At 43.6% G+C, this 13,244-nt stretch overlaps 2 protein-coding genes across 6 annotated transcripts in view; one reads left to right on the top strand and one right to left on the bottom strand.

The window, feature by feature from the left end:
- Window positions 1-13,244, top strand: part of Stim (stromal interaction molecule) — a 208,171-nt gene that overhangs the window by 112,054 nt on the left and 82,873 nt on the right. The gene's annotated exons all lie outside the window — the stretch shown is intronic.
- LOC117184463 (uncharacterized) lies at window positions 6,053-7,665 on the bottom strand. The gene is made up of 2 exons (XM_033382178.1): window positions 6,377-7,665; window positions 6,053-6,306 (listed from the first exon to the last, which is right to left on the bottom strand). The coding sequence occupies exon 1, from the start codon at window positions 7,434-7,436 to the stop codon at window positions 6,690-6,692; it is 747 nt and encodes a 248-aa protein (XP_033238069.1). The 5' UTR covers window positions 7,437-7,665; the 3' UTR covers window positions 6,053-6,306; window positions 6,377-6,689.

The following is a 13,244-nucleotide window of genomic DNA, read 5'->3' as shown; positions in this document are numbered from 1 at the left end:
ACAAAACACATAGCGATGTTGACGGAAACGTAGACATACTCCAAGTAAATCCCTTTGAATAGGTGGTCCGATGTTTAGTCGTGAATTAAGTGAAGATCCATTGCAGTCCTCCCCAGAGCCATCGAATACAACTCGGCATTTCGTGGTCGTGGTATCTGCTTTAAATACTGCGTGGTGTGCTAAGTAATTGTGATTGGCGGGACCGTTTTCTACGGTAGTAGAAGGAATCACCTCCATGTGTCCTCGTTGTATATAATCCTCCATAAACTCGACATACTGTTGTTTGAGCGCAGGACATTTTCGAAATTTCCGCTCGAGAGAAGAAAAGCGGCGTAGTGCTTGTGGCCCCTCCATCGGAGGGGCAGATTCCTTGAACGGGTATTGGACGATGTACACGCCATCGTTTCTGCGGGCGTGCGTATGAACGAAGTGTTGCTCAGCGGGATCACTAGCATCAATGGTAGCGTCACTTGGTTGAACTCGTTCCATGTCCATGAACGATCGAACCAAAGTGTCCAGATCCTCGTGCGCGTGATGTGCTAGTGCGTGGTTGTGAGCATCACTACTGAGATGGTAGCTGCCTGTAATGACCCAACCAAAATTAGTATGAAGTGCAATAGGATATTCAGAACCAAACTCTTTGCGTTGTCCAGTGTACAGGTTCCAAAGCTGATCAGCTTCTAAGATCACGTCGATTTCGCCTGGTTTACCAAATGTAGGGTCCGCTAAGGGTAGATCACGAATCCTTTTCCACATCGGTGTGTTAGACTCGATCCTCTGGGCTGGAATCGAGGAGGTTAAAGTGTTCATAATCAGACTTGTTACCACCACTGAGACCGAGCTTGTGCGGGAGAGCAGCGTGAATGTGGCGCGACCTCTAGTAACCCCAGCAGGATTTGCGCCAAGACCAACCACTGGTATACGAGCGTGGGTGCGCGGCAATCCAATTCGATGAATAAATGATCCGGCGACCATCGTTATAGTCGAACCAGTATCCAACAGTATCCTGCAGGTGGTCTCGTTGCCCCAGGAGTCGACTATAGTGGCCAAAATCGTTGGCAATATGGCCTGACTCTTGGCCACGAATTTCCTCTCCAATGTATGATGGCTGACCACGGCAGGATCAGCGTCAGCAGGGAAACTGGACGAGCGGACGGGTGAGTCAGCGGAGTTATTGACATCAGCAGAAGCCGTGACAGAGCGTATGTCCTCTGGATGAACAAGAGTGTGGTGCCTCAGCTTACACAGACGGCACGTGTTTGTGGAATTACACTCCTTGACTTGATGAGATCGGCTTAGACAATTGAAGCACAAATGACCATCCCTTGCGAACTTGCGGCGGTCCACAACATCCAGAGCCTTGAATTGAGTGCACGCATAAAGACTGTGTTGCTCGTGACAATATACACAATCACGAGCAGACGTATTTGGCACGTCCACATGATGAGAAATTGCACGACGTTTATTCAGCACCGTGTGTGTATCCTAGATTAGCTTTGGATCTTGACAAGACTCAAGTGCATCGCAACGGGCGAAGACAAAGCCGAACAGGTCATTTATGGTCACATTTGTCTTGCACGATTCACTGGAGGTGGCCCACGCTTCCTTGCATTCCGGGTCTAACTTTGAGAGCAAGATATGGATTAGCCACACATCGCGGCTGTCGCAGCTCAGCGCATGTAGACCACGTATACTTTCGTCAGTGGTGTCGACTATCTTACGCAACTCGGCGATGTTTGAACCCTTTGCGGTTGACAACGAAAGAAAGTTTTGAATGAACGAACGAGCAATCAGTGACTTCTTGTTGTAGCGATTTTCGAGCCTCTCCCATGCGTCCCGGTAATTGGCATCCGATACGGGAATATGTTTTATCAGAGACAACGCTTCACCATCCAGATAGGATTTCAAATAATGAAACTTTTGGCACTTGGACAGACTACTCTTCTTGTCGACTGAGCCTAAGAACAAGTCACTAAACTGACACCAATCCTCGTATCTGCCCGAAAACGTCGGAATGCGTATTTTCTCGAACTGCAGCTCTGTGGTTCCCGATGAGTCCCGAATCCTCTCCAGAAGCTGAGTTTGTCCCTCAAATAAGCGTTCCACAGTGGTCGATAGCAGTAGATTTGAGTTGTCGTGCTCATTATCGTGACTGCTCCGGTCACGTATGGCTTCGGTGAAAATACTATGCGCACTAAAGAACTTTTTCTCATATTCGGGGATTTCCAAATCCGGATTCACGTATTTATCTTCATCATTATATTGGACCAGCTCAAAGAGCTCCGTAAAGCGGTTGAAAGTTGCAACCAGTCGGTCCAACTTGTGCTCTAATGTTTTCACAGAAGTACATGACTGTACAAACTCTTAAGCCTCCGTAGCTACGCGAGTTATTTGGGATTTGCAGACATCACGTTGCTGAATTAGACGATGAACTAGGGTCTTCATGGTGAACAGCGGTCAACGATTTCACTCAATATGTCCACTACTGGCCAAAATAATAAGTACACGCTACAATAGATTATACAAATATTTATCATACGCATTTTTCATTTCAAATATATATTTTATGACCGATTAAACCTTAAAATCATAAATAAGGGCTGGCCAAAATAATAAGTACAGCAATTCTACAAAGCGAAAAACTGAAAGCGTCTCCAAATTTGTCCACTTTTTTTATAATTTATAATCTTTTAATAGTATCCTAAATAGCCACACTTATTTTTGATGATTTCGGCCATTCTTCTTGGCATACTAGCAATAAGTTTTCGGCAAGTCTCCACTGGAATCTCATACCACGTTTTTTGCACAAATTCTCCACAATTCTTTTTCTTTTCGAAAAGCATTTTTGCCAATTCGACGTTTAAAGTCACCCCAAATGGGTTTAAGTCAGGAGCCTGACTTAGCCGAGCCATAACGTTTACATTTTTTTCCATAAACCATGCCTTCACTACCTTTGAGGTGTGCTTTGGGTCATTTTCCGGTACGAAGACCCATCTCAAGGGCATGTTTTCCTCAGCATAAGGTTGTATAATGTCTGTCAATATCTTTTTATACCCGAATTGGATCACATGATCAGTTATGCGATGTACCTCAACGCCATGCCAAGAAAAATAGCCTCAGATACCTATACATCAGCCTCCGTTCTTAACCATTTTCTTTTTGTATCGGAAGTCGAATTCTTTGCCTTTGGCTCGTTGTATACATCTTCTATAGTCATTATTAAAAAGATTTATTTTTGTTTGGTCTCTCAATAATATCTTATTCCACTTTTAAGACCCATCTGACCCAGACCATGCCAATTGATTTTCAACGACTTTTTGCCTCATCTTTAAAATTTTTACTCGAAGTAAGGCAACTTTTCGGACTATACGTCCTGTTAGATCTGTATATTGAAGTTTCCGACGAACCATCAGACCTGATTTTTCTTTCCCAATTTGAGCGTATTTCGCCTTGGAAGACATGAACTGATCCTTTTTTGCAAGACCGATGATGCGGGTGTCCGTTGTTTGTAAAGATTTCTTCTTCCATCCTCGATTTTCAATAAGCACTTTAGACTTTAAAATATTCTGAACCAAAAAGACTTTCCAAGACATTTCGCAATTTCCCGGAGAATTTTCCTTTCTTTTTGAAGACTTATGGAAAACCTCTTTTCTTTAGCCTTTCTGTAACCTTTCCAAATATAACAATTGGTATCCATAAATTTACAAACATCCGAGCTATTCCATTAAAAACTAGCACAACACCGATGTACTTATTTTTTTGGCCAGTAGTGTATATAAAATAAACTCAAACACGGAAATCCGGCTCGAAGGACCAAAAATTTGCTATGGTTATGACTTAATGGACTGTATAATCTTCTTAATATTGAGCTTATTTATTTATATTGGTTATTTAATATTGGCGGTTATATTAAACGGTAATATGTAAAACACATGTACAATGTATATGAATAGCGGCGGAGTCGATGATGCGGCGGTACAAACTATGCGTCCGGTTGGTTTCATCTAGAAATTTTTGCTAACTTCCACTCCACAAAAGAAGTCGAGCCAAAAGGGAATTGAAAGATCATGCGACGGTCCAATGCAAAACGGTACACATCGATGTATGCGTGTACAGCTGCGGGCTTTGGCTATACGTGTAAGAACATTACAGTTATGTTTGGGAAACAAGCAAGAACATAGGAATAGGGCACAGTAGTCTTCATACAAAATTTCGTAGCTCTAGATCGTATAGTCTCTGAGAACTAGGCCTCAAACAAGACTGACAGACGGACAGATGGACATAACTATTGTAGGCCGTCTAACCCGGGCATTGTAGTGACCAACATCGGTGCGTGGGTGAACTGTCTAGGTATAAAAACACAAGCCCGGCGATTTGATATAACTCTTTTTTATTAGCTGCGCGTCTGTCTCCCACAATCGCCATTTACAAAGTGCACTTACTCTATTATCGATGTTTCTTATCCGATATCTCACTATTGGTATTTCCCGCCGAGTGTATCGATGTTGCGGTAAATACCAATGCGCGCTGTATGCTATTTTAAATACTAGTTGAATGCCTCACTAATTATTATCTTGCTACAATTCGGCCATCCTGACCGGAGTGCTCCTGAACTCCTTACATTTAAGTTAGTTTCTAGATAGGTTGATTTATTACAGTTGGGTGTGGTTTACGTATTACAATCATTTTCTTCATTTTGATTCCCTGTGACATTTGCATTATTCCCATTTTCAATCCACGGCTTCATATTTGCCACCGCCCAAACTCCTTTATACGGGATCCTTGATTGTTGAAACCCCTCTACATCTTCTAGCAAATACCTATCATTTTTTAACACCTTTGATATCTTATAAGGTCCTTTGAACTTCGGGATAAGCTTTTTAGACACCCCTATATGAGTGTCGAAATTTCTCACCATAACTAGATCATTGTCTACGTACACGTGTGGCCCCCTTCGCTTTGAATCTGCTGCTTGTTTGTGAATCTTTGAAACACCGCCGATGCATTTCGTAACCCGAACGGCATCCTCAACCATTCGTATTGTCCCATGGGGGTCGTGAACGATGTGTATTTAACTGAATCTTTATGCATAAATACGTGGAAGTATCCATTCTTCAGGTCTAACTTGGTGAAAAGTCTTTTCCCTGACAGTTTATCTAGTAGGTCGTCTATAAGAGGTGTTGGGTAATTGTCCTTTATCATTCCTTTATTAAGTGTGCGATAATCGACGCACCGTCTCAACTCTCCCGAATTCTTTTTTTACCAGTACTATAGGCGAAACGTATTCTGACTCACTGGTTCTGATGTAACCTTTTTCTGTGTAATCGTCTATCATTTTCTGTACTTCGGCTTTTTCGCTATATGACAGTATTCTAGGTGGGCAATGAAACGGTTTTTCGTGTTCGAAATTCAACTTCATTTCCCACTTGGTTTGTGGTAAGTTTGGTCTTTCTGTGTTTACATACGCTGTCCTAAACATGTATTTAAGTCGTCCTGCGAGTTCTTAGCTACAATCTGTCCCTACTTTCAACTCCCAATCGTTTTCTTTGTCTGGATACTGGCTTGGAAGTTCGTTGGAATTGGCTTTTACGCTCTCGCAGGTGTCTTCCAGACACTCAACCATTGCAGAACACTCATTTTCTACCTTGCCTTCACTTTCTACTTCATGCTCGTTCTCTTTACCACCCTCATCTTTTACTTCACACTCATATTCTCCTAAACGCTCATTCTCTATTCCACACTCATTTTTTTCTAAACACTCATTTTTTATTTCACACTCATTTTCTTCTAAACACTCATTTTCTCCTAAACACTCATTTTTTATTTCACACTCATTTTCTTCTAAACACTCATTTTCTCCTAAACACTCATTTTTTATTTCACACTCGTTTTTCGTCTCACTCTCCTTCTCCTTGCAAATGTCACTTACAATTTTAAATTTGCATAAATTCATAAAATCCCTACCTAACACAGCCTCATAGCCCATCGACTCGTCTGCCACTACTAGTAATTCAAAGTTGATTCGATTTTTGTTAATAATTACAAAACTGGGTATTTTACCAAATATGTTAAGTTTGCTATTGTTTAGTCCAACATAAGCGTAATCCGCATTTTTATTCAAAATAAATTCAATTTCTCTGTTTTTCTTGTCTTTGTTAAACTTATATAAACTTAAATCATCTTCTTTGATTTCATTCGAACTTAATCGTGAGCACTCTTCCACTTTATTTAGATTGTTTTCCGACTGGTGCTCTAGACATGATAACTTTATAAAACTTATTGGGCTCCCTGAGTCGATGAGGCAATCTAAGGACAAGCATTTGTTATTGTAATTGCTAATGTATATATTAAATTTGTATATGTAATCGTTATGTACCTTGTACTTATTTTCGTCACAGTGTGACACCTGGTGACTCATGCTGCCGCATCCGTAGCACGCGCCTCTTTCGCGCTTGGGCTTGCGGCACTCCCCTGCCACGTGGCCCAAAGAGTTGCAGTTGTAGCAGCGAATGGGTGTTGGCGAGGCTCCAGTGTTTGCCCCTTCAGTTGAACCGTACTTCTTTGGCAGCATGATCTTCTCGAACGCCTTGAGTAGTTGATGTGGAGCACCAAAGCACTGCATGTGGGCTTGCCTACGCAGGCCTACGTCTGGGATACCTTCGATGACTCCGTCAATAAACTCCTCGTCGTCAATGACTATGCGGGATGCCAGCGACACTTTGGCGTTGACGTGCCCATGAACGGGACTCGAACTTGCGACGGAGCAACAGTTTGCTTTCCTTGGGATGGAAAGTGTCTTCCATGACGTTCAACAACTGATCGATTGGCAACGACATGTGCTCCGGACTCGAATGCAGCCACACCAATGCTTTGTTCTTAAGCTTCGACATTAGCAGCATTAGTAGCTTCTCATCCTTCAGTTTGTTCACTTTTGCGATGGCCTTAAACTGCGCGATCCAAGTTGTGACGTCATCGTTGTTTCCAGAAATGTTGCCATGATATGTTGGCAACATGTCTTTGGCGGCATTTAGCAACATGACGCTAGCGTCATTGTTGGCGGCTGGTGTTGTGTTCTCTCCTCTCCCTTCCTTCTCCCTCTCGCTCTGCAGCTTCAGCAGCTCGACTTGCAATTTTAACATTTCAACCTCTGCTCGATATTCGCCGTGGTTGTTGTTGTGCCCAGGCGCTTGCGGTGCTTTTTCGTTCTTCTCTTTGCGTTCGCTCTTCGTCGAGTCTTGATCTGCGGCTGCCTCATCTTCCCTCTCGTTCTCGCATGTTTCGGCTGCCGGTGGTCCCTGTCCCCGCAGCTCTACTGGTATTTCGTTAAGTCTCGCTGCCATGGCAGCTTTGCTTCCACCTTTTGGTAGATTGAGGGACTCCAGCCATCCGCGCAGCTGGGCGGCCGAGAACTCCTCCGTGCCGACCAAGTCCGACATGTTTTTTTTTCCAGCAATGGCGTCTTCGACGGACGAGAAAAGAAAAATTTTCGCTATTTTTCACTGGAGGCGGTTGGTCCTATCCCACTTCTGAAATTGTAGGCCGTCTAACTCGGGAATTGTAGTGACCAACATCGGTGCGTGGGTGAACTGTCTAGGTATAAAAACACAAGCACGGCGATTTGATATAACTCTTTTTTATTAGCTGCGCGTCTGTCTCCCACAATCGCCATTTACAAAGTGCACTTACTCTATTATCGATGTTTCTTATCCGATATCTCACTATTGGTATTTCCCGCCGAGTGTATCGATGGTGCGGTAAATACCAATGCGCGCTGTATGCTATTTTAAATACTAGTTGAATGCCTCACTAATTATTATCTTGCTACACTATGTATGTACTATACTCCAGTTTTCAGTTTTGCATGAACTGTCCGAATTACTTTGAAAACACCAAAATTGGTGTCAAGGTCCGATATCACAGGAGTGTGGATACCAAATTTGGTTGCTCTATGTAGCTCTTATAGTCTCTGAGATCCTTGAACTCACATTTTGCAATAGGCAAAGCCGACCATGAAACATGTGTGTTAGAGAGAGACAGAGCGAGAGAGAAAGAAATTGTTTTCTTGATTCTGGCTATAATAATTATACGATCTGGATCAAATTTTGCACTTTAGAAGATATAGTCATCTTTGAAATTGTGGATGCCACAGATTTTCGCCCTTTGTGGGGACGGAAGTGGGTGGGGCGAAGTTTTGGAATATCCGGATATATCATAAGTCCGGATATAAAATGTCGTTGCTCTAGCTCTTATAGTCTTTGAGCACTAGGCGCTGATAAGGACGGACAGACAGACATGGCTCAATCAACTCGGCTATTGATGGTGATCAAGAATATATATACTTTACGGGGTCGGAAACGCTTCCTTCTGGACGTTACACACATCCATTTTCACCACAAATATAATATACCCCTACACTCATTTTGAGTATCGGGTATAAAAACACGCACGAAATAGTTCTTAAAATATGTTATGTGTTTATTGTGTATTTGTGGTCGGAGCAGCACTGACTCTATCAACGCGGCGCGGCTGCAGCAGCATCCAAAAGCTCAGATCAAACGAAAGAGCGCCAAAGCTTACCAGAGCGCAAGCGTTAGCGGTGTGGGCGCTAATAGAGGGAGATTACAAAACATTAAAAATAACAAAACAATGATACTTTAGGACAATTCTGCGCCGTTCTACTCCAAACATTCTCCCCCCGGTTTAAAGTCATAGCTTTCAACTCATACAGAGTCGACGGACAGGACGGCTTGCTTCCCCACTGCTCTATTCAGTAAACCCATCGTTGTTTGAACTATTGCGACTCTGATGATTCTATCCTTGCCTGGTATGGCCTCTTCGGCACCAAGCTGCTGACAACGACTTAGATGGTTAGCGTTAAGGTTATTTCGGGCTGTGGTAACGTCATGGAGCTTGAGCCCTTTAGAAAGTGAGTTGGCAGGAGCACTTCTAGATTGTCTGGGTCTTCTGAAATGGGATACAGTGGTCGAGAGTTAAGAATTGCCGAAATCTAATGCACGAGAGTGCGAAGCTCTTCAAGGTCTAGCACCGTTGCCGCGACGACTCAATAAAAGTGTGATATTTTGCCGCTTCCCATTACCCGCCAAAATGAGGAGAACGAGGAGGGATATCGCTATTCCTCAATGACGCGATCAATCAGGCTGTGTTTAGATCCTTGCTGACCCATATGCGTGGCCTTGGTTGAAAAACAAACAAATATTGCAATGTAGGTTTTGCATTGTGGCCTATTCCGAATTTCAGCTTTGTAATAGAACCACCCACAAAAGTCGATTCCAGTTGTGTGGAACGCGGCGTTCGGTTGGACTCGATCCGTTGGCAAGTCTCCAATCACGTGCCCTGCCAACCTTTGTCCGAATGCACCGAACGCATTTGCTAAAGACGCTTGCCACCAATTTCGCCCTCCAACAGGCCAACATTTCTGACGAAGCGATGCAAGTAAAGCTTGTGGACCAGCATGCGAGAACTTTTCATGATAGAAAGTTATAATGGCCTTCGTGATTGGATGACACTTCGAAAGCAAGATTGGGTGCTTTGCATCGAATTTTCGAAGCTCTCCACCAACGTGCCATCACCACCGAGTGTCGGGCGCATGTAAAACAACGTGCTCTTGGCAGGAAGTGCTATAGTTGCGTTGATCTTCTCAGCAAAATAAACTTTCTGGATACTTTTTATTAGAAGACGCGTTCCACAGGCTTGCTCCTGCACGGTGAGCGAACCACTTGATCGAACGTATTTTCAATTTCTTGGACGTTGACATGCAATGACTGCATCTTTCAAGAGGCGATGCAGTTACTGCACCGTCAAGTGGCACGTGTGAAACCAGCAGAAGGCTGTTACGCGCGAATCCCAGGCAAAACGCAGCCCTCCTCCCGCCCAACCGACCGAGGGGCGCTCCCGCATGACGCACGGTGCGTAGCCGAACCGAACGCGAACATGCAAGAAAGATAGCTATTAGACTAACATTCGAGGAAAATTAGCACTGAACTTACTAAGAAACTAAGCATGCAATCAAAATACAAATACCACTACAATTACTAATTATTAGAAAGGTGTGTAAGGATTAGTAATTTAATAAGGGGAAGAGAATTAGTGGTGGATATAATATGGTAGAGGGAAATATAATCCGAGCATAAGACCCTAAATGGTTCATCCAGTCCAGTTCATAGTCAGTCTAATAGGAATCGTGAAGTTTATGCGGCTCAACAGATCAGGGCTGTCTATGTCACCCCTAATCAAGTACTGATTCTATACGGTCCTGGTGTACTTTGTACTGAGGGCACCATACACAGGAGCCGTATTCTAAGATCGGACGAACAAGCGAGGTATAGAGAGTCTTTGTTATATAGGGGTCATCAAAGTCCTTTGACCACCTCTTTATAAAACCAAGCACGCCCATGTCCTTATTTACCATGGTAGAAATGTGTTCGGAAAACTTTAACTTGGGGTCTAACATAACACCCAGATCATTCACCGGGGTAATTCTCTCAAGAGAACCACCAAATAGGGTATAGGGAGCCAACAAAGGGCTAAAACGATGAAATGTCATAACTTTGCATTTCGAGGCATTAAGGTGTAACAAGTTTGCACAACACCAGTAAATAACCTCCGTCTGTAAGTTACCTTGAAAGGCTTTAATAATGAAAGAGGTAAACTCTAACAAGTTCGTGGTGGTTGATTGCCGCCTTATAAATCCATGCTGAGTTGGAGATATAAGTGACTTGCAGAGACGTTGCAAGTTCGGAGTTAAAACCTTCTCAAACATTTTAGGAATAGCGGATAACTTTGCTATACCTCTATAATTTTTTTGCATCAGACTTGCTACCTTTTTTATGGAGAGGAATTATAAACGATTCCCTCCAGATCGGGGGGAAGCAAGAAGAATCAATGGACATGGTGAATAGTTTAAGCAAAGGTTCACACAGCGCCTCGGCGCAGTACCTGAGTACACAACCTGGAACCCCGTCTGGACCCGGTGAAAACACCGGCTTAACTAGTCGAAGATCATGAAGTAGGGGACATTCATTTAACAAGGGATTGAAAATGCCGTTTGACCTCGGTATACCGTATGGGTACGTATGACCAGAGTAGCTTTCCTCAGAATAGGAGGTTTGGAAAAATTGGGCAAAAAGATCGGCAATTGCCTGATCGTTATTTGCCGACGTATTACAAAATGATAGCGAGGATGGGTGTGCGGACGTTCTACGCTTACTGTTTACGAAGCAGTAAAACTGTTTAGGGTCCTGAGAAAAACGTATCCTGCATCGAGATAGGTAGTTCTTATAGCATTGAGCATTAAGAACTGAAAAGTTTGACCGAGCTATTACATAGCTAAGGAGAACCTTCTTCTTGAAATTTTTTATAAAGTCTTTCCAGATCTAGTCGGACAAGAAAGCGGGTCACAAGAAGCAAAAAATGTGCCAAGAGCATTGTAAAAAATGTTCGTGCCTTTTATGACATCAGTGCACATGTACAAAGCGGACCAATCAAAATCCCTAATGAGGTTATTAAGCTTCGCAAACTCGGCATTACGAAAGCAGCGGACACGTTCAGGTAGCCTACTCGACCGATCCAATACAGTTGGTCTGGCCAAAATTTGGCAGAGCAAATAGTGTCAAAGTGAGTTGGGGAGACACTTATCTTGAACGAAGATATCTCCCTGGCATATGAGAAATTAAACTTCTCCACCTTTCAACCCACGGCTTTTATTCTGCATTGACTCGATGTGAGGTCAGGGGCCAGCCGTGAGACAAAAACTTGTCGTTTTGGTGGGACTCCCACCAGTGGTTTGGGCACCAAAGGTAGCACCTGTGGGCACCTGTGGTGGCAATATCCGGAGGACCGGAACGTCTATTTACTGGTGGGATCGGGATGGACGGGACAACTACTGAGCTTGCGGACACTACGGACACGGACGCTGCAGACGTACTTGGCTGCACATTCTCCGAAGCGATGAATTCGGCTACCGAATCTGCATCGCCAGCAGCTGTCGTTGCCCTTGGGGTGGCAAACGAAATCAGCTGCTGTACACTTTGAGTGGTCAGAGTCCGATTTTCGGCAACGAGCGGCTGAGGCGACTATTGGCACTTGCAGATCCCGAAGAGTGACCTTTTTGCGCCTCGGAGACTCATTCAGCAGTTTTAAACCGCTAAACTGAGCCTCCATGGCTAGAAGCCGATCGTATTGGTTTTTAAAACCAACGGTCAGCTCCTTAAAGCCACTCCGCGTCTGCCTCATAAAAGCTACCATGTCTTTCTCCACCGCACGGCATGCCTCGCAACTGTAGTGCAAACCATTACGCTTTGAAATGGCATCACTCACAGGGCCAGAAAATCCAGCGCATTTTGCGTTCACTACGATGTCGCAGAGCCAGCAGGGGATAATCGGCTGATCGTGGGTGATCAGCTTATTGCATGATTTTTTGCATGAACAGAAAAATCCATAATAAAAAAAATTTAACAAAATTAAAATCAAATAATATTTCAAAACAAATGGCTATCAAACCAGTGTGCCAGACAAACGCTAATAGGAGGAGAGGAGAACAGTTGCAGCAGCAGCTAATGAGAGAGAGAGAGCTACAGAACAGAAAGTTATGAGAGCGAGAGGGAAAGAACAGTTATTTAAGTTTAGGTGATAGGGAGATAGTGATAACACAACAAAAGCTACCAGACGAGAGCGGACTGCAATGCAATGTAATGCGCACTCACTCACTGCAACAACACAAACACGACAAGCCGACGCCGAAAAATAAAAAGTTAAATAATGTTTTAACACAAATCAAAAGGCATGCACTCGCGGAATAGAATAGGTTTCCAGATTGTTGGCTGTTTAAGAAGTTAATTAAAGTTTATTGAGGAAAACATCGGCTGTTTATTCAAAACAAAAGGAAACGAGGGGGAACGTTGTGAGTTGCTGCGGACACCGCAACTCTACAGTTATACCCGATACTAAATCAGTATGGCTCTCCTCCGGCAGACGGCGCTAATATTAAACGTCACGACTAAGAGTGCGTGCGAGAGAGACAGAAAATCAGTCTGAGCGTGACGCCGGGCGCTGCGTAGCCACTGAAAATTGTTTTTTTTTCTTTTCGGCTATAAAAATTATCCGATCTGATCCAAATTCAGCAACTGGATAGATATGGTCATTCTCTATGATTCTGCGTTTTTAGTTTTCTCGAATCTGCAATATTGTGGATGCAACAGATTCTCGTCCTTTGTGGAGGCGGAAGG

The sequence above is a fragment of the Drosophila pseudoobscura genome, chromosome X, assembly GCF_009870125.1.
Source record: "Drosophila pseudoobscura strain MV-25-SWS-2005 chromosome X, UCI_Dpse_MV25, whole genome shotgun sequence".
NCBI classification, from domain to species: domain Eukaryota; kingdom Metazoa; phylum Arthropoda; class Insecta; order Diptera; family Drosophilidae; genus Drosophila; species Drosophila pseudoobscura.
Note: the sequence above shows the minus strand (reverse complement) of the source record. Positions and strands in the feature narration are given on the sequence as shown.

What these genes read in the sequence shown, in the direction of transcription:
- LOC117184463 (XM_033382178.1), bottom strand. Translation starts at nt 7,436, where the DNA reads ATGTCGGACTTGGTCGGCACGGAGGAGTTCTCGGCCGCCCAGCTGCGC.